Source organism: Coregonus clupeaformis, unplaced genomic scaffold, assembly GCF_020615455.1.
Source record: "Coregonus clupeaformis isolate EN_2021a unplaced genomic scaffold, ASM2061545v1 scaf1790, whole genome shotgun sequence".
NCBI classification, from domain to species: Eukaryota; Metazoa; Chordata; class Actinopteri; order Salmoniformes; family Salmonidae; genus Coregonus; species Coregonus clupeaformis.
The window spans coordinates 55,001-77,500 of NW_025535244.1; the positions used below are offsets into that span (position 1 = coordinate 55,001).

Here is a 22,500-nt window from a genome sequence, read left to right on the forward strand (position 1 = left end):
CAACAAAGTACAAATATAATGTAAATTCACCAAACACTACACAAGACCAATGTTGCAGACTGAAGAAACTCATTTATTTCTCAACACGCCCAAAATGTTGACATGGAGATTCATAATACTGTAACCAAACGTCACTTTACGTATTGTAAGTTTAAAAAAAATTAAAATAAATAACTAGACATTGTCTCTTCGCCTAGCTGGATCTGGCCAGAGAATTTCATCAACATCGCAGGCAATGTTGTCATTAGCAAGACACCTTGGAAAGAAACGTCTTGAATGACGAATCCATCCTTGCATTGCTGCTACCTCCATCTGGTCACAGGCCTCCTCCATGGCTTGGATGAGGGGTACCTCAGCCTGGAGACGGAGATCATATACCTTCCACCGCCATGCCGAGAAAAACTCTTCTATAGGGTTGAGGAATGGAGAGTATGGTGGAAGATATAGGACGGTGAAATGTGGATGTTGCTGAAACCAGTTCTGAACCAGAGCAGAGCGGTGGAAAGACACATTGTCCCAGACAACAATGTATTGCATATGATCGATTTGATTTGCTGCTGTTATGTTGTGCAATTGGTCCAAGAATGTAAGTATGAGTGCTGTGTTGTAAGGGCCCATATGGGCATGGCGGTGGAGGACCCCATTCTGTGTAATGGCTGCACAGAGTGTTATATTACCCCCACGTTGCCCTGGGACATTGACTATAGCCCTGTGGCCAATGATGTTTCTTCCCCTCCTTCGTGTTCTCGTCAGGTTGAACCCAGCCTCATCTACGTAAATGAACTCATGCTGGATCTCCTCTCCATCCATTCGTAAAACTCTCTGAAAAACAGTGTCAGGCAAAATTGTGTAGTTCAGTGTAGATCTAGTATACATATTACAGTACAGTAAAAGATTATGAGACAGTATGCAAGATCACACTGCTAAAGTGAATACATACCTCTGCATAATCATGCCGCAGTCGTTTCACCCTTTCGGAATTGCGCTCGAAAGGCACTCGATAAATTTGCTTCATTTGAATATGTTTTTTTTTTAGGATGCGTGCCAGTGTTGATGTTGAGACCTGATGGATATCGTTGAAAATGGCGTGGTTATTGACAATGTTAGCTTGGAGCTGCTTGAGTGTTATAGTATTGTTGGCCAAAACCATGTTTACTATCTCCCTCTCTTGCTGTTCTGTGAACATAGGAGGCCTTCCCCTTGTCGTCCCTGACCCTCAATCCTATGTAGAAAAAAAAACAGTATACAATAGTACAGTAATTTCACAGGAAAAGGTAACAGAAGTGCTGATAGTGCATAGAATATAGTACTGTAAGCAGTTACTGAAACCGTGCAGATGTTTTTGATATGATGATATTTTTACAATACCTATTTTCCAGTCGAAATGTTCTCATCACACTTGCCACTGTATATCGGCTTAGATTTGGCTGTACTCGCAGTCCAGCCTCCCTCAGCGTCAGGCCGTGGTTGACAATGTGGTCAACCAGTGTTGCGCGGATCTCATTTGTCAGATTCGGTCCTCTTTGAGCACCTTCTTGTCTTCCTCTTCCTCTTCCTCTTCCTCCCCTTCCTCCTCCTCCTCCTCCTCCTCGTTCTCCTCCTCGTCCTCCTCGTTCTCCTCCTCCTCGTTCTCCTCGTCCTCCTCGTCCTCCTCGTTCTCCTCGTTCTCCTCGTCCTCCTCCTCGTTCTCCTCGTCCTCCTCGTCCTCCTCGTCCTCCTCGTCCTCCTCGTTCTCCTCGTTCTCCTCGTCGTCCTCCTCCTCCTCCTCCTCCTCGTCTTACTCTTTCTCTGACTCTTTCCATTGTGCTTGAAGACCGATGAACTCACCTGCTGCTTTTTATAGTGCTTATACACCTGATTGGTGTGTCTACAATTAAGCAAACGAGTGTTTGCACACCTGATGACTGTGTTGAACCAATTGGTTGGACGGTGTGGTAATTTGACAGTCAGTGCTTTGGTATTGCAAGGACGTGACTTCATGATAGATTTTTGTGTGTAATGTATGTTAAGTGTGTTTAGTGTTTTGCAAATCACTGTGTGTAGAGTTTTGCAACAAGTGTAAGGTTGACAATGTGCTTATAGTTGTGCAAATATGGGCTGATGTTTTGCTTCTTGAGTGTAAGGTTTTGCTAATAGTGTACTACTTTTAATTTTAGTGTGTAAGCAATCCAAAAAAACTGTAAGCACAATTTTGAAAACAGGGCCCGGTTTGTCAAAACACTACATACAATTAGCACAACCCTACACCAAAGTAGCACAACACTTCAGATCTTTTGCAAAATGGAACACTTTTGTCAAAATTATGCACAACTTCATAAAAACAATATTTTGTTACCATACGAAACACACACATTTCATATGACTTCAATCTTTTTGAACCAGTTACACACTGCTTTTGCTAACCTAAAACACCTTTAGCAAGTCTAATTCTCAGTGATTAGAGTACTGTAAATGAAGTACACAGAGAAAGTGCAACTATACAAACACTACACAAGACCAATGCTGCAGACTGAGGAAAATATCATTTATTTCTCTCCATATACCCAAATCAGTCAACATGTCAACATGGAGAATCACAACAAAACATGTCCCAGTTTTCATGCTACTACAGTAGTGTGCATAACACTGTTAGCTCAGCAAACAACAGACAAACGTAAAATACTGTATCCAGTACAGTTTACAATTACAGTAAATAACAACAACAAACATAAAAAATAATCTGAAAAAACTGACAATATTGTACAGAAAATACTACAGTAAACATACTATACATTATCCCTTCGCTGAGCTGGATCTGGCCAGAGAATTTCATCAACATCACAAGCAATATCCTCATTAGCAAGACAACGCGGGAACAACCGTCTTGAATGTCGAATCCATCCTGCGGCATCGACTTGGTCACAGGCGTCCTCCATGGCCTGAATGAGGGGTACCTGAGCCTGGGGCTGGAGATCGTAAACCTTCCACCGCCATGCAGAGAAAAACTCTTCGATAGGGTTTAGAAACGGAGAGTATGGTGGAAGGTATAGTACTGTCAACTGTGGATGGTGTTGAAACCAGTTCTGGACCAAAGCAGAGCGGTGGAATGACACATTGTCCCAGATGACAGTGTATTGCATCTGGTGCATTTCATTTTTTTCATTACCTGCTGTGACGATGTGGTGCAATCGGGCCAAAAATGTGAGAATGTGAGGTGTGTTGTTAGGGCCCATTTTGGCATGACGGAGGAGAACCCCATGCTGTGAAATGGCAGCGCAAAGGGTGATGTTACCCCCACGTTGCCCTGGGACATTGATTATAGCCCTGTGGCCAATGATATTTCTGCCTCTCCTTCTTGCTTTTGTGAGGTTGAACCCGGCCTCATCAATATATATGAATTCATGCAGGATTTCCTCAGCATCCATCCGCAAAACTCTCTGAAATACAGTGAAAGACAAGATTGTGTAGTTCAGGATAGGTCTAGTATACAGTCAATGTAATAAAGTCATGTGTGCAGTATGCAACATCACAGTGCTAAAGTGAACAATACAAACCTCCACATTCTCATGCCGCAGCCGTTTGACCCTCTCTGAATTCCGCTCAAAAGGCACTCGATAAAGTTGTTTCATTTGAACCTGATGTCTTTTCAGGATGCGTGCCAGTGTTGACTGAGAGACCTGATGGACATTATTGAAAATGGCATGGTCACCGATAATGTTGGCTTGTAGTTCTCTGAGCCTGATAGCATTATTGGCCAAAACCATGTTTATTATCTCTCTCTCTTGTTCTTGCGTGAATATGGGCCCCCTTCCTCCTTGTCATTCCTGACCCTCAATCCTATGTAGAGAATAATACATGTAACTTACTGTACAATGTCACAGGAAGGGGTATCACAAGTGCTGATATGGTGCATACAATAAGCGGCTGATTACTGTAACTGTAGACAGATCTTTTACCTGTTTTCCTGTCGAAAAGTCCTTATGACAGATGCCACTGTATATCTGCTAAGATTTGGCTGAACTCTCAGTCCAGCCTCCCTCAGCGTCAATCCGTGGTTCACAACATGGTCCACTAGTGTTGCACGAATGTCATTTGATAAGTTTGGTGCTCTTCTTCTTTGTGCACGTTCTCCTCCTGCTTCAGGTCTTCCTCGACCTCTGGCTCGGCCTCTGCCTCTTCCTCTACCTCCTTCTCCTCCTCTGTGTACTCCTCCTCTCACCCACTCTTCTTCTGACTCCTTCCATTTTGGTTGAAGGCAGGTGAACCTACCTGCTGCATTTTTATAGTGCTTAAACCTGATTGGTGTGTCTACAATTTAGCAATCATGTGTTTGTGCACCTGATGGCTGTGTTTAACAGATTGGCTCATAGGTGTGGTAATTTGACAGTCAGTGCTTTGGAATTGCAAGGAAGTGACATCATGATATACTTCTGTGTCTGATGTATACAAGTGTGTTTAGTGTTTTGCAAATCACTGTGTGTAATGTTTTGCCAATAGTGTGAAGCTGACAATGTGCTTACAGTTGTGCAAATCTAGCCTTGTGTTTTGCTCCTTGAGTGTAAGGTTTTGCTAATTGTGGGAAAAGTTTAATTTTAGTGTGTAAGCAATCGTAAAAAACTGTAATGACGAATCCATCCTTGCATTGCTGCTACCTCCATCTGGTCACAGGCCTCCTCCATGGCTTGGATGAGGGGTACCTCAGCCTGGAGACGGAGATCATATACCTTCCACCGCCATGCCGAGAAAAACTCTTCTATAGGGTTGAGGAATGGAGAGTATGGTGGAAGATATAGGACGGTGAAATGTGGATGTTGCTGAAACCAGTTCTGAACCAGAGCAGAGCGGTGGAAAGACACATTGTCCCAGACAACAATGTATTGCATATGATCGATTTGATTTGCTGCTGTTATGTTGTGCAATTGGTCCAAGAATGTAAGTATGAGTGCTGTGTTGTAAGGGCCCATATGGGCATGGCGGTGGAGGACCCCATTCTGTGTAATGGCTGCACAGAGTGTTATATTACCCCCACGTTGCCCTGGGACATTGACTATAGCCCTGTGGCCAATGATGTTTCTTCCCCTCCTTCGTGTTCTCGTCAGGTTGAACCCAGCCTCATCTACGTAAATGAACTCATGCTGGATCTCCTCTCCATCCATTCGTAAAACTCTCTGAAAAACAGTGTCAGGCAAAATTGTGTAGTTCAGTGTAGATCTAGTATACATATTACAGTACAGTAAAAGATTATGAGACAGTATGCAAGATCACACTGCTAAAGTGAATACATACCTCTGCATAATCATGCCGCAGTCGTTTCACCCTTTCGGAATTGCGCTCGAAAGGCACTCGATAAATTTGCTTCATTTGAATATGTTTTTTTTTAGGATGCGTGCCAGTGTTGATGTTGAGACCTGATGGATATCGTTGAAAATGGCGTGGTTATTGACAATGTTAGCTTGGAGCTGCTTGAGTGTTATAGCATTGTTGGCCAAAACCATGTTTACTATCTCCCTCTCTTGCTGTTCTGTGAACATAGGAGGCCTTCCCCCTTGTCGTCCCTGACCCTCAATCCTATGTAGAAAAAAAAACAGTATACAATAGTACAGTAATTTCACAGGAAAATGTAACAGAAGTGCTGATAGTGCATAGAATATAGTACTGTAAGCAGTTACTGAAACCGTGCAGATGTTTTTGATATGATGATATTTTTACAATACCTATTTTCCAGTCGAAATGTTCTCATCACACTTGCCACTGTATATCGGCTTAGATTTGGCTGTACTCGCAGTCCAGCCTCCCTCAGCGTCAGGCCGTGGTTGACAATGTGGTCAACCAGTGTTGCGCGGATCTCATTTGTCAGATTCGGTCCTCTTTGAGCACCTTCTTGTCTTCCTCTTCCTCTTCCTCTTCCTCCCCTTCCTCCTCCTCCTCCTCCTCCTCGTTCTCCTCCTCGTCCTCCTCGTTCTCCTCGTCCTCCTCGTCCTCCTCGTTCTCCTCGTTCTCCTCGTCCTCCTCCTCGTTCTCCTCGTCCTCCTCGTCCTCCTCGTTCTCCTCGTTCTCCTCGTCCTCCTCCTCGTTCTCCTCGTCGTCCTCCTCCTCCTCCTCCTCCTCGTCTTACTCTTTCTCTGACTCTTTCCATTGTGCTTGAAGACCGATGAACTCACCTGCTGCTTTTTATAGTGCTTATACACCTGATTGGTGTGTCTACAATTAAGCAAACGAGTGTTTGCACACCTGATGACTGTGTTGAACCAATTGGTTGGACGGTGTGGTAATTTGACAGTCAGTGCTTTGGTATTGCAAGGACGTGACTTCATGATAGATTTTTGTGTGTAATGTATGTTAAGTGTGTTTAGTGTTTTGCAAATCACTGTGTGTAGAGTTTTGCAACAAGTGTAAGGTTGACAATGTGCTTATAGTTGTGCAAATATGGGCTGATGTTTTGCTTCTTGAGTGTAAGGTTTTGCTAATAGTGTACTACTTTTAATTTTAGTGTGTAAGCAATCCAAAAAAACTGTAATACCTCCTTCATCCCTCCATCTTCCTCTCCTCCTCTCTCACCGGCACATTCCTGTTCTCTCTCTTTCTCCTCCCTCTCTATCTCCCTCTCCCTCTTCAGAAACATATTCTACCGTATAAAACAGTATTTAATATTACACTTACTTTGCTTTTCTCTCCCAGGGATGTCTGTGAGACTCCATTCAAGCCATAGTTCTCCCTAAAATCAAAGTTTGTCAGACATTTTCCTAACGTCAGACTTTTTATAGTTTTCTAAAGCCGTGCTGAGACCATAGTATTCCACATTCTATCTGTTGTTTCGATCCTGCTAGATACATTCATTAAGTGGAATCTACAGCCCCAATCCCAAGTGAATCTCTCTCTCTCTCTCTCTCTCTCTGTCTCTCTCTCTCTCTCTCTCTCTCTCTCTCTCTCTCTTGTCTGAGATTCATTCTCTCTCACTCCACCTTTCTTTCCCTCGCTTTTCCTAATTGAGATCCACTGATTGACAGATTGTGTTGACTCTCATCTCTCACTCACTCACTCCTCTCTTTCTCTCTCTCTCTCTCTCTCTCTCTCGCTCTCTCTCTCTCTCTTTCTCTCTCTCAGGGTGCAGGCTGTACAGCTCTAGTGGTTGCCGTGGTAGCAAGGAAGCTGGAGTTGACCAAGGCGGAGAAACACGTCCACAACTTCATGATGGACACACAACTCACCAAGAGGGTATGTGTGTGTGTGTGTATGTGAGTGTGAGTGTGTGTGTATATGCTGTTGGCCTCTGATCTGGTTCTCTGCTTTAGGGTTAGAAACAGGGGGGTTGGTGTGAGGGTTTTAGAGCGCTGAAAGCACTGATGACTCCCGAGCAGCACGCAAGCTCTGACTGTCCCTCAGATGCACGCATGTCACCCTGCAATGATGGAACACTGTTCCTCCAAGAGAGAGTGTTGTGTTGCCAGTATGGAAAGCACTGGGCAGGGGGACATATATTTATCCCTTACCCTCTTTCTCTCTCTCTCCCCCTTCTACATCTTTCTCTACCTCTCCCATCTGTATCTCTCACCCACCTTCTCTTTGCCCCTGGGCCCTTCTCTCCCTCTCTTGCCCTCTCCCTCTCTCCCCCTCTCCCTCTCTCCTTCCCTCCATGCCCTGGTCCTTCTCAATTTTTCATGCAGTTTAAAGATCCAAGTTTCAAAAATAGCTCCCACTATCAAATATGTAGGGTACATTATGTCTCTGTGTATCTGGCAGGCAGGAGGAGAGCAGAGCAGAGAGAGGTGATCAATAATTTCAGTTTAGATAAAGTATGGACGCAGTGAAGAGAGAGAAGGACTCAGCTCTCAGCTCACCTCTGGGAAGGGGAAGCTCGGACCAGACCGCAGCGGAAAACAGCGGAGCCACTTGGTCTCTTTAGGAAGTTTGACACACTCTGATGGGTTTGGCTTTTCTTACACGCGGGCATACTCACTGGCATGGGCGAATGCACAAACACACGCCTGCACATGCTCTGAGGCATGCACCCTGCCTGCAGCCTGGCACACACACAGTTACAGAGAACTGGGATTTTAGGGTTGAGGAACAGACTCCAGAATATTTGTAAAATGGCTGCAAAATTCACTCAGGACCATAGTTGAGCGTAGTTTTCTTAGAGCTGTTTTATATTGTACATTTTCCAGAACCTTCATTGTATTAAAGGTTGCTACTGTGGATACACCGCCTGGGAACTTCAAGGACATTTTCTCTCTTATTCATCATTGAGCATTATGGCATAGATAAACATTTGGCCACTTGAAAATGTTCGTAAAGTGTGTTTGTAATGTTAGGATGTAACATTATGAGAACCTTCAGGGAACTCTTTCTATTGGTCAGAAAACATCCTCTGTCTCCCGTAGTAACTTGGTCAATTAATGGCATTCACTGGGTTAAACTGCTTAAACCACGTGTCAAACTCATTCCACGGAGGGCCGAGTGTCTGCGGGTTTTCGCTCCTCCCTTGTACATGATTGATGAATTAAGGCACTGATTAGTAAGGAATTCCCCTCACCAGGTTGTCTAGGTATTAATTGAAAGGGGAAAAGCCAGCAGACCCTAGGCCCTCCATGGAATGAGTTTGACACCCCTGGGTTAAACCCTAAGCCAATTAGTTTGAGGTGGAAGCACAATGTATTTTATTCACTGACCTGTTGGCTATCTGTTGATTTAGTGTTTGGTGTTTGATCCCAATAAAACCCAAACACACACACCTCCCCCAAGCCTTTAACTTGAGAAGGAGAGGCTTCTCCTGCGTCCTAGGTGACATTAATTAGAGGCTCCAAGTGAAGATGACAAGACCTTGTACCTCTCTCTCGCTCTCTCTCTCGCTCCCTCTCTCTTTCTCTCTTTCACTCTCTCCTTTCCCTCCCTCCCTCCCTCCCTCCCTCCCTCCCTCCCTCCCTCCCTCCCTCCCTCCCTCCCTCCCTCCCTCTCTCTCTCTCTCTCTCGCTCTCTCTTTCTTCCTCTCACTCTCTCCCTCCCTTTCTCTCTCCCCCTCTCTCTCCCTCCCTCTCTCTCTCACTCTCTCTCTGTGTGTGTTTGCAAATGTGTGTGTGCATGTGTAATGTGTGTTTATGTGTGTGTGTGTGTGTGTGTGAGAGAGAGAGAGAGAGAGACGTGTCTCCTTCCTTTGGCACCTTTGATATGAGTAAAAGGTCACAGGTAAACACGTTAGCCAGTGACACTCAGCGTTGCAGAGGTGGGAGGTCGTTGCCAGGGTAATTGGAAGTTTGTTGATGTTACGTGTTCTCCAGGAAAACACCATTCTAATGCCTTGTCCTCATTGCTAATCATACACACACACACACACACACACACACACACACACTGCACACATTAGACATCAATTACACTGTAATCAGAAACCACATTTTACCATGGGAACATACAGTAATCATATAAAGCTGTAGAAACCATGTTCTCTTAGTTGGTAATTGCCATTGACAATCCACAAACACATGACAATTATTACCATTATAAATGATAATAATTGATAATCTCCAGTTAAAAAACAAACAAAACCATTGATAATAATATAATCTAGATTGTAGATAATCTCTCTGGTCCTTGACCTGTTAGGACAGTCCATGTTATTCTGTAATCCCATATTAAGTGTTACCACACAGTTTATCCGATTAGTGACCAGATGTTGGACTGTTTTGCTGGAGTTGTTGGATTTTGGGATCTAGACTGTGAAACTGTGTATATTGAGTGGATGGCCACCCCACCCTGAGGGACATTCCAATGCTCACAATGGAGGAGTGGACTTAGTGATGTCATGTCCTTAGCCCTCACTGTCTCCCCCTCATATGGAGTGTTCTATAGAGGTGACTAGCCAGCTCTGGTCCCCCAGAATTCCCAGCAACTTGCCCCCCTCTTGGTTTACTCCCTTTCAAACACCTGTTGATATGATAATAACATGCCTATGTAGTATATATGATAATAATAATATAATAATATCATGGTTAGTTAGTATATATGTAGCCCATGTGGGAATCAAACCCCTAACTCTGGGGTTGCTAGCACCATGCTCTAACAGGCGGAGTGTCAGAACCACCCCCATTGTTCCTCATATTGCATTTGCATGTTGGTCACAGTGAGTTTGCTGTGTTATGTAAGGAAGGAGCCAGAATAGAAACAAAGCTGACTCCAGGTACGAGGTCAGGCCATGATGACCATATGGCACCAACATGGTTGTCCAGTGCCCAGGTAGAGGGAACCCATATGGCACCAACACGGCTGCCCAGTGCGGAGGTACAGATGTAGGATCCTAATTTCAGCCAGGTTGCTACAGCAGGAAAATAATCCTGTAGCAACAAGAAATTGGAATTATTATGTGGATGGACATTTGTGTAGGGATTTATACATTTTTCATAAGGCAAAATCAAGTCTGAAATTTAAAAGTGGAAATTACAAATTTCAGAAGTATTTTTAAACCTCAAATACACTACAAGTTCTCCTGCAGCAGGGTGATCAAATTAAGATCCTACATCTGTAGGGGGAAGCCATATGGCAGCAACATGGCTGGCTAGGTAGGATATGGCCATATGGCCCTAATAGGGATACCAGATTGAGTAGGGAGGAATGGAATAGAGCAGACAACATTTGACCTTAGGAAATCCCATTGTTAGGTTATCTTCCTTTCCTAAACTATCGCTGATCTGAATTAATGTTGTGTTAATATGCATTCAGTATCAACACTGAAAACAGCAGGACACGTGAAAGGATAACAATTATTCAAGATGTCTAATCTCTTGCAGTCTGTATTCCCCGCTGTCTGTTGTACTGATCCTGTTATATGCTTTAGGAGAAATCTATCTGCAGGCCTCATCCCAAATTAATAGGAAGGTGCAGCTCATCTTGGTCCTGAAACTACCGCAGAAAGACTTTCTGAGCAGAGCAGACATAGAATGCCATCTTTTATCACTATGATCTTTATCATAAGATGAATCAGCTGATAGATGAGATTTGACCTGTCAATCTACTAAGGGTTCTGTGGATACTAGATGTTTATTAAACCTGCTCTCCAATAACCTGTCCTGTATGTCAGTATTCTAGAGGAACTTCGGTTCACTAAAACATGACCTCTGTGAATTAATCATTGGATGACACTTCAAACAACTGTTATATTAGAACCTATAAGAACCCATAACCCAAGATGTTGTCACACACAAATAGGTTATGACACGGTGGGTAACAGCATCCCTATGTGACTAACAAGGATGATAACGTTGTAACTACGTGTCAATAAAGTTGTTAGGGATAGCACCTTGGGTTGTTGTGACATCATTATGACACTGTCATTTCAGAATGTGCCAACCAGCAAACACAATTACATTTCCTACCTTCTTTTATTTGTCTACCTTCTGATTAAAACACACTCTCCTAAAGGTTGAATGAACTCTCCCACCGGCCCTAAAAACTGCTGTTCATGTGTGTCTGTGCGTGCGTGCATGTGCGAGTGCAGTCCTTGACTGCGGTGGACTCATGCTGATTAGCAGTGCTGCCAGGTCCTTTGTGCTCCTCAGACAGGGGGATAATTGTTTTGTTCACTGCACAGCGTCTCTTTGAAGTCCTCATTCAATTTATGTCTTCAGAGATGTTCTCTCATTCAAAGGAGGGGGTTGAGGGGATTTTTCAGGCCCCTGTTGTAATTGCATAGCAACCTACTGAACCATACAGAATATACATATATAACAAGGCTAGCTAGGCATCCCTGGTGCTAGAGTTCCAGAAGCAGTGTGTTGTTCCAACCATGCAGCACACCTGACTGTATTTACCATCTAACACACTGAGCAAATTGATCCATTTCACAGATTGATACATGCTCCATCACTGCGACCCTCCAGGGTGTCCTACTGATGATTTAACAGTATTCTTCAACCCTGGTCTTGGGGAACCACAGTGTATGTGCAGGGTTTTGTTCTACCACAGCACTAACACACCTGGTTCAATGAATCAAGCTTGATTTGTTGAATGGTGTGTGTTAGAATGTGATTTGAAATGGCAGAGGCAGTGACTGTGACTCCTCCCAGTTCTCTCCTTTGACAGGTCTGTGTGGATGAATAGTACATTTTACATTTACATTTTAGTCATTTAGCAGACGCTCTTATCCAGAGCGACTTACAGTTAGTGAGTGCATACATTTTCATACTGGCCCCCCGTGGGAATCGAACCCACAACCCTGGTGTTGCAAGCGCCATGCTCTACCAACTGAGCTACACAGGCCTAGTATTGGGATGTGGAGGCTGACTCTCCCTAAGGACAGGTCTGTGTGGATAAATAGTATTGGGCTGTGGACGCTGACTCTCCCTAAGGGCAGGTCTGTGTGGATAAATAGTATTGGGCTGTGGACGCTGACTCTCCCTAAGGGCAGGTCTGTGTGGATAAATAGTATTGGGCTGTGGACACTGACTCTCCCTAAGGACAGGTCTGTGTGGATGAATAGTATTGGGCTGTGGACGCTGACTCTCCCTAAGGACAGGTCTGTGTGGATGAATAGTATTGGGCTGTGGACGCTGACTCTCCCTAAGGACAGGTCTGTGTGGATGAATAGTATTGGGCTGTGGACGCTGACTCTCCCTAAGGACAGGTCTGTGTGGATGAATAGTATTGGGCTGTGGACGCTGACTCTCCCTAAGGACAGGTCTGTGTGGATGAATAGTATTGGGCTGTGGACGCTGACTCTCCCTAAGGGCAGGTCTGTGTGGATGAATAGTATTGGGCTGTGGACACTGACTCTCCCTAAGGGCAGGTCTGTGTGGATGAATAGTATTGGGCTGTGGACGCTGACTCTCCCTAAGGACAGGTCTGTGTGGATGAATAGTATTGGGCTGTGGACGCTGACTCTCCCTAAGGACAGGTCTGTGTGGATGAATAGTATTGGGCTGTGGACGCTGACTCTCCCTAAGGGCAGGTCTGTGTGGATGAATAGTATTGGGCTGTGGACGCTGACTCTCCCTAAGGACAGTGTGTGACTGACTGTATGTGAGCAAATGTATGTGGAGGGACAGAGAGAGTAGGGACTGTTTTACTCTCCAGGGGAAGAGAAGAAACAGAGGAGGGAGTTAAAAGAAGAAGACATTGTCTGTGTGCGGAGGGAGAGGAAGAGAGATAGAGACTGAGAATGAGAGAGAGGAAGATAGAGAGAGAGATGGGTCCGGGGAAGAGGCCGTGTAGATCTGCTGCCTGACTCGGTTGCCAGGAGCTACCTGTTGCTAAAGTGTAACTGTTTGTGTTTGTGTGTGTGTATGTGTGTGTATGTGTGTGTATGTGTGTGTGTTCTCTCCGTGCAGATAAAAAATGCTGCGGCCAACGTTCTGAGGGAGACTTGGCTCATCTACAAACACACCAAACTACAGAAGAAGATTGACCACTCCAGAGTCCGCAAACACCAGAGGAAGTTCCTGCAGGCCATCCACCAGTGAGAGCACACGCACACACACATCACTGACCCGCAGCCCTCAATACACTTGCATGTATTAACAACCCAGACATATTGTCTAGCCTAGGTCTCTGTGGTTATTTCCAGGACAGGAAACACTGCATTGTGATTGGTTGACAGGGCTGACCCAGCATCATTATGTGAAACATCCTGATAGCAAGCTCATATAGAAGTGTATACCTATTTCTAGCTAGCTCATCCCTGATGAATGAAAAATCCCATTGACCATGCAAACAGTGGTTAACCTGTGTTAGTTAGTTGCAGAGGTTGTCTAGCCAGTCTGACACCTGTCTAGACTGACATGAAAATGGATTAGACAATGATGGGTTTATACCAGCTCTGGAAGCCAAATGGAACTCCTGTCCAGTGAATGGCGCTACTGTATGTACTTCCTGGTCTGGTCTATGCTGTCTAATCCTATAATCTGATGCTATACACCTGCTGCTAACCTAGCTGGGCTAATAACTGTTACCTGGCTGTGACCTAGCAGTTTTCTGGCTTGACTCTGTTGTGGATGCATCAGCGATGTGTGTATGTGTCACAGTGTGTAAATGTTTATCACGGTGTGTGTGTGGTTTTTTTGCAGACTGCGTAGTGTGAAGATGGAGCAGAGGAAACTGAGTGATCAGGCCAACACTCTGGTGGACCTCTCAAAGGTGACACACACACACACATTACACACACACACACACACATCACACACACACACACAACGTCTAATGCTGAAATCTGTAATCATACAGGATATTGGAAGGCAGTGTTTACCTCTGCCACTGACTGGTGACTTTGTATGCATGGACACATAGATACAGAAAGCACCTTCATCTCCAAACAGCTAAGCTGCCCGTGACAGCTGACACAGAGCAGTACCTAGCCAACTGCTTTGCTTTAGTCTTAGGCAGGCCTGCAATCTGGAGGCCACATACTTTGTATGCATGGACACTTACGGATACAGAAAGCACTTTCTCTAAACAGCTCTGCTGTAAATAACCGCTGCAACAGAGTGGTACCTCGCTAGTTACTTTGCTTTAGTCTTAGGCAGCCCTGCAATCTCGAGGCCACATACTGTAAGCCTATGTACGTGGCCGAGAATGCCAAATATCAGTGCTACTAACGTGCACTTATATCCAAAGCTGTCCAAACGTGATATGAGAGGCTGGTATTTAAGAAGCACACACGCACACACACAATACACTGACACACACATAACTTTGCCCCCCAAATATATCTCAGCATTCCACTGTTTCCATGCTGACCTGTCTGTTTCTGTGGCTTTGCGTCTCCTAGCAACCGGAACAAGTGTTAAAAAAGGGATGACAGAGAGAGAAACGAGAGAAGAGAGGAGAGAGGGAGGGGGTGTTTTTCTGTTAATGTGTGGGTGTGTGTGCGTGCGTGAGAGAAAGAAAGAGAGAGAGAGAAAGAGAGAGGGGGACAGAGTGAGAGAAATATATATATATATATATATATATATACTGTATATATATATATAGAGAGAGAGAGAGACAGAGAGAGAGAGAGAGAGAGAGAGAGAGAGAGAGAGAGAGAGAGAGAGAGAGAGAGAGAGAGAGAGAGAGAGAGAAGTGGTTCTGTGTGTAGGTGGTGTGTGTGTCTCTATGGATCAGTGCCTTCTGCCACACATATTTTCCAGTGATTCTATCTCAATCGGCCACTCTCTTTACCATGGTTACGCTGCTCTGATGGGCAATGGAGAGATGTTCTATCTACCTTTACTCTCTCTCGCTCCTTTCTTAGTTAGCCTTTACTCTCTCTCTCTCTCTCCTTTCTTAGTCAACCTTTACTCTCTCTGTCTCTCTCCTTTCTTAGTCAACCTTTACTCTCGCTCTCTCCTTTCTTAGTCAACCTTTACTCTCGCTCTCTCTCCTTTCTTAGTCAACATTTACTCTCTCTCTCTCCTTTCTTAGTCAACCTTTACTCTCTCTCTCTCCTTTCTTGTTCTGCCTTTACTCCCTCTCTCTCTCCTTTCTTATTCTGCCTTTACCAGATGATAATGCCCACACAGAGGGTTCCCTTCCTCACACTCACTCCTCTTCTCTGCTCTCTCTCCCTTTTTCATGGCTCTCTTACTCAATCCTCCATATCTCTCCAGGGATTGGGTCAAATTCAAATCACTTCCTGAATTGAGTGACTTTAATTCAAACTGACCTCAACCATGTGTATGTCATTGTTAAATTATCTCCTGTGTGTGTGTGTGTGTGTGTGTGTGTGTGTGTGTGTGTGTGTGTGTGTGTGTGTGTGTGTGTGTGTGTGTGTGTGTGTGTGTGTGTGTGTGTGTGTGTGTGTGTGTGTGTGTGCGTCCGTGCGAGTACAGATGCAAAGCGTGATGTACGAGCTGATGTCAGAGCTGAACGACCGCAGTGAGGACCTGGAGCGGCAGATGCTGTCTTTGGAAACACGGGTGGAGCAGCTGACCGCCGGCTTCAGTGCCCTGCCTGCCCACCTGTCTGCCACGCTGTCTGCCCAGCACACCACCCTGCTCCACCTGCTCCGAGAGAGGGACGCCAGGGACTACAGAGGAGGAGGATGGGGAGGGGGAGGTGCAGGTGGAGGAGGGACAGCCCTGGTCCCTGTTAATCAGTTGGCCCCTGCCCATGCCCTGACTCCAAGCCCAACCCTGGCCCCAGAGCCACAGCAGCCCCCAGAAGGAACCATAGAGGGCAGCACTAGTCCCAATACTAGCACCTCTAGTTGTTGAAGAGAGGAGGAGGAGAGGATGGGAAGGGGAAAGAAGAGGTGAGGGTAGAGGAGGAGATCAGACCCAATACTAGAGGAGGAGGGAGAGGGGGAGGGTGGGGGAGAGGATGGGTAAGGGAGGGCAGCCAGAAGCCCAACACTAGCTCATCCAGCTGCTAAGGAAATGAGTAGGGAGGGAGGAGGGGTGAGGTAGGGGAGGAAAATAAAGGAGTGGGGGAAAAGGGGGAAGGTGAGGGAGAGGATCAGAGATAAGAGGCTGTGAGAGGGATGGAGGGATGGGAGGTAGAGAAGGTGAGGGATAGGAGAGCCAAGGAAGTGGAGGGAGGTTGGGAGAGAGAACGGGGGGGGATGAAGGGGGAAAGAGATAACCAGGAATAATTACAGCAACGCAGAGTTCTTTAATGGAATCCAATGTAATGACAAGAAAACGTCTCCCTCTCTTTTTCCATGAATCCCTCTCTTTCCCTTTCTCTTCATCTCTTTCTCTCCCTCCATCTCTCTCCCTCTTCACTCCCCTCCCTCCATCAGGAATTATTGACTATGACTTTTTATCCTTATGATGTATTTTCTATCTAACTGCTACTTGTGTGGTAACGAGCATCCCTTTAACGAACCATTTAATCATGACCATAATACATACTAAACACCACACACACACACACACACACTACACTCTCCATGTAGTATGCCTACCTTTAACACACACACACACCCACACATACACACACACACCATGGCAACATACACACACCACAACAAAATACACCACACACACACACACACACACACACACACACACAAAATAGCACACAATATCCCACAGCATACTATAGTAAACTATAAAATACTATAGTATAGCCTATACTATATCCTATTACTGCCAAGCACACAATGCACTAAGTCCAACTGAAAAGAACATACTGCCTGGCATTTATTATACTACAGAGAGCATAGACACACACCAAGGAAACACTACTGCCATATTTCTTTATGCCCACACGTTCCCAAAACTTTGTTTTAATTAATGTATGCTGTACATTTCAAACCACACGCACACAGTTTGCACAGGGGCACAGATATGCCTAAACCCACGATATACACGCTGAACCACACCCACACGCAGACACACACACGCGGACACACATACACACACAATCTACCAAAGTGCTCTCTCTCAAATGGACTACAGAAGAGAGGCAGAAGAGGCTGTCACTGGGGAGAAGAGATGGGAAGAGGAGTTTCAGATTTCCTGACAATGTTTTTCAAGGAATATCTATTAAAATCTGGGTTTGGACTAGTTGTAGTGCTCTATGGACAGCACTTTTCACTGCCAGATATAAAATGGACTGCCATAGACAGGGAATGAAGGAATGTTAACCAGACAAAGGATACAGGCCATGGCAAGAGAGAAACGGTTGCTTACTAAACTTAACCCTATAGACGGAGAGACTATATATCTGAGAGAATAATTATTATGGTGTGATGGAATAAGAGACTAATTTACTTCTGTAAGCCCTTTCTACGGAGACCATTTTGAAAACTGTCTTATAGTGACATTATGTGGCCGGAATACTGAATTACACCCGCTTGGAATATTGTACAGTATACTGTTACTGAAATCTACATAGCTTTGTATTGCTCAGTTTTTTCTACCATTACGATTTAACAGTTATAGCTGATATCTACTATTATTATACTATAGTATTCTTCTCATTCGTCCTGACAATTATAATAAATGTATTAATAATAAACTTTAATAATAATAAATAATGGACAAGGGAGGTGCGTTTGAGGTTGAAATTATTTTGTAATTTTATTTTACCAGAGATAATTAATAAAATATATATCTATATAACATCACTGAGTTATTGGGTGAATTTTGGCTTGCCTATTCTTTCTTCTTTCGAATCATAAAAACGACTCTGTGACTATAGCAACCTGCCATGACCCGAAAGGTTGCTGGATCGAAACCCCGAGCGGACAAGGTAAAAATCTGTCGTTCTGCCCCTGAGCAAGGCAGTTAACCCACTGTTCCCCGGGCGCCGAAGACGTGGATGTCGATTAAGGCAGCCCTCCGCACCTCTCTGATTCAGAGGTTGGGTTAAATGCGGAAGACACATTTCAGTTGAATGCATTCAGTTGTACAACTGATTAGGTATTCCCTTTCCTTTTCCTGTGTTAGTAGAACCTGATTTTATTGGCAATACAATGTGGCCTACATGCTAAAATGCTAGCGTTTTCTTTCCCCAGTCCAATTTACACATCACATTGTTGTTAAAATGGCAATCTGCAGTTGTTACATCCATTTTTTTGACATAAGTGAATGATATACCCGCTGATTATTGAAGAATTTAACTTATACATGCTTATTTTACAATAGTTATCTTTTGTTTGTTTTTAGTCCCATCCTTCAGCTCCACTGAACCCCTCCCATCTATCTCTGAACACCATCCAGTTTTGATTTCTATTTGCCATATATTTTGTATATAGTGTGTATAAGCTGGAAGTAGAAGCCTAAGAGTTTGTTGTCCATTAGTTTACTCCAACTTATAAATGCCTCGTGAGCTTAGTTCAACTGTCACACCCCATCAAAACCCCAAATGTAAGCTTGTTTTACTCCAATGTTTGTAAACAATGTAAATGTAAACAAACACTGTATAGCCTCAAAACATGGTTAAAACGATAATGTCGATATTATGGATGGTCAGCTCTTGCATCCAAAGCTATTACTATGAATTTGAGAGCGGTTACATTTCTTCAGGCCCGGCCCTCAGCTTTTTCCCACAACAGAGGCGGGGTCACTGCTTTGTTATTGTTTTTAAATGCAGATTGGCCCTTTAAATAATCTAGTTGCAGCCTCATAAGGCCTGTTTGAAGACGTGTCATGGTGCAAAAATGTAATTTGTTCCTTGAATATACTAAATGTATTGTATATGAATGTAAAAAGTTTAATCATTTGATGTTAGGTAAAACAAATGTAGCCTGTCTGTCCAAATAATTATTTTGGGTCCCAAGAAGACTAGAGTTGGGGAATGTTCAAGACTTTAAACACATGACGTCACTGTTCTTCTGTCATTAGCTCATCATGAACGCACCTTTTAGTTTTTTGCAGCTGAGATCAAAAATCAACAATGATAGTGACGCATTGTTGTCCACATACATTTAGCAATATTGTTTAGTTTAATAGCTTTTTAGTTGCTGTTTTGTCTCATTAATTCGTTTATTTAGAAATGACAAGTCATTGACGAACATATATTGTTTTTTATTACTTGTCAGCTAGCAATAGCTATCGAAGCCTCTAGCTTAGCTAGTTAAAGTTAGCTAGCGTTAACAGTTCAATGTAAACAATGCGACATATCTAGAAAAAACGACTCTAACGTCAGTTTAAATATTTTGATCGCAATTGTTGAAACCTCAAAATGTATTCACAATAATGGCCGTTTTAAACTCTAAAGTATTATGTCAATTATTGATTTTTTGTGTAACCATTATTGCTTTGAGTCAGTCGACCAGGCTGAATGTTCCCAAGATACTTTTGCCCAGATCTAATCATAATCATGTCAACTTCACGTTGGCAGCAGAGAAGGGATGCTATAAATGGTGAGAGGCAGTGAATGATGACATGAATGATTCAATTCAGATTGCTAAATTGATGTCTTAGTGCTAAAAAAGCAGCAGATGTATCAACTTAAATATTAGACATAATGCCAAGTGGGTGTAGGCAGAACGCCACTTAGTTATCTGTGTGTGATATTTTCAGGGGGTCCTCCCGACCCCAGGCAGTCGGTGTTTGGCCCCTTTCTCCCTCCATCCCTCCCTCCATCCTCCCTCCATCCGCCTGTAGCCAGCAGGCCCTAGTGTCCGCCCTGTCTCTGTCCGCTCCACTGGACACTAACCGAGGGGCCAGCATCATGCGGGGACAGGACTCTGGTGAGGGGAGTGTGTGTGTAGCAGAACGGAGAGAGGGAGGGGTGTGGAGGGAGTAACTAAACAGCCCTCATCATCTTTCAGTGACTGGCCAGACCCTGCGCTGCGATGTCATTGTTGTTGACCAGATCAAGCAGATTCAGGTTGCTCAAGACGACACGCCAACTGTTCACGGAGGATCCACCCCTCGTGCTGTCAGTCATGGCACTGGACTCAGGAGGTACCCGCCTTCTCATTGACATATCACCCACCCCACACCTTTAGCTCTGAGGGCAGTCAATATGTAGACAAGGGGTTGTTCTTCCCTTCATCCCTCCATAAGAATAAGCGTTGAGCATGGGCTCACTTATGTCCCTTCCAGAGCTGATCTTAAAAGTCCCACACATCCAAATGTACCACAGGATCACAGAGGAAAAAAAGAAAATCCAAAAGGTTAGAAGGAAACTTTGTTTTATTGTGGACCGTTTTTGGCTGCCAGGCCTAGTTCAAAACTAGCCTGTCTATCACCTTTAGTCTATTATCCACATCCAGCCCCAGAACCTGTGTATCACCTTTAGTCTATTATCCACATCCAGCCCCAGAACCTGTGTATCACCTTTAGTCTATTATCCACATCCAGCCCCAGAACCTGTCTATCACCTTTAGTCTATTATCCACATCCAGCCCTGGAGGTTCCCTTTTCCTCTTTATTCTCCTGGCTTAGAAACCCATCCAGGTCACAGTGTTCAGATTATAAAGCCATCCAATAGCCCAGGGTAGACTGGAGGGACAAGACTTGAGGCTAAATAACCTGAGGCTAGTCCCTGCAGACAGACAGACTGACAGTTGTGCTAAAGAACCTGGATCCTGGATCTGTGTGTTTACTGCTACCTTCCGGCACCTGGAGTCTCTCTGCCTGAGGATGTAATTATCACCTCTCTCTCTCTCTCTCTCTCTCTCACACACACACACACTCTCAGGCAACACATTCAGTAGTCTGGCAGGTCTACAGTTTGAGTGGAGGCTAGTAAAGGACTGCAGACAGCAGAGAGTGTTAGGTGAGAGAGAGAGAGGGACTTTTAACTATTTGCACATTGTTACAACACTGTATATATACATAATATGACATTTGAAATGTCTTTATTCTTTTGAAACTTCTGAGTGAAATGTTTACTGTTAATATTTATTGTTTATTTCACTTTTGTTTACTATCTACTTCACTTGCTTTGGCAATGTTAACACACGTTTTCCATGCCAATAAAGCCCTTAAATTGAATTGAATTGAATTGAGAGGGATGGAGGAAGCGGGAAATAATGACAAAGGAAGGTGAAAGATGAAAGTAGCATACAGTCAACAGAAAACCTAATGGTATATACTGGGTATTTGTTGTGTAGGTTTGTGCATTTCTCAGAGGCGGGCTACTCCCCGCCGCATCACATCCTGTCCCTGGAGGAAGCAGGTCAGAGGGGGGACAGGGTGTTGTTGGAGGGGGTCCGTAGCGGGGTGGCACAGGTCAGGGTCTCCCTCTCGCACCCAGACTACAAGGTAAGAAGGATGAAGGGATTGATGGATTGGCTTCAGAAAGATAAAGACATCCACCTGGAATGATGGATGAGTGGATGGGGCAATAGAGTATGGATGAAGAGCGATGGATTCGTTTATGTGTAAGACTAGTTTGTGCTGGTTTTAATCTGTCCCCTGTGTTTTACCTAGTGGGTGGAGCCAGCCTCTGTGATCCTGACAGTGACGGACAGACTCTACCTTAGCCCCTCCCATGACACCTACCTGCTGCTAGGCTCCACCCTCTCCTATAGAGTCTGGAAAAGTGTGCATGACACAGAAACGGGTGAGTCCCTAATGTAGACAGTAGCGTAGTCTGTCTGACCTTTACAGAGCCTTTAGGTGAGTCCCTAATGTAGACAGTAGTGTAGTCTGTCTGACCTTTACAGAGCCTTTAGGTGAGTCCCTAATGTAGACAGTAGTGTAGTCTGTCTGACCTTTACAGAGCCTTTAGGTGAGTCCCTAATGTAGACAGTAGTGTAGTCTGTCAGTGCTTTAAAGAGCCGTTAGGAAGCTTTATGGGTCTTCTAGTTAGGGTCCCTTTGTGTTTTTCTAAGATCCAGAGGAAGAAGACTAAAGGAACATCAAAGCTCAGACAAATGTCTTGGAGACAGAACATATCAAGTGCTCAGTCTTCCTTGTACTTATTGTTGGTTCAACTATAGAGCACCCGCTGATGCACGAGCAATGTTCTCTTCTCTGACTCTCTGTAGAGGTGGTGCTGGGTGAGGGAGAGTATGAGTTGTCTGTAGAGAGAGACCCAGATGACGAAAATGATGTCATCACTGTGGACCAGGACACAGGGACCGTCACCACCCGAGGGCTAGGCCACACCACGCTGTCCGTCACACACCCCAGTATCTTTCCACCATGGAAC

At 44.5% G+C, this 22,500-nt stretch overlaps 1 protein-coding gene across 1 annotated transcript in view; it reads left to right on the plus strand.

Moving 5' to 3' along the window:
* LOC121543182 (small conductance calcium-activated potassium channel protein 3-like) overlaps positions 1-16,376 on the plus strand; it is a 56,190-nt gene extending 39,814 nt beyond the window's left edge. The window contains 6 exon segments of the mRNA XM_045218766.1: positions 7,084-7,194; positions 13,296-13,423; positions 14,031-14,100; positions 15,774-15,992; positions 15,994-16,036; positions 16,039-16,376. Coding sequence (XP_045074701.1) covers positions 7,084-7,194; positions 13,296-13,423; positions 14,031-14,100; positions 15,774-15,992; positions 15,994-16,036; positions 16,039-16,157 — 690 coding nt within the window. The 3' untranslated portion in view covers positions 16,158-16,376.
* Positions 16,377-22,500: the final 6,124 nt, after the last annotated feature.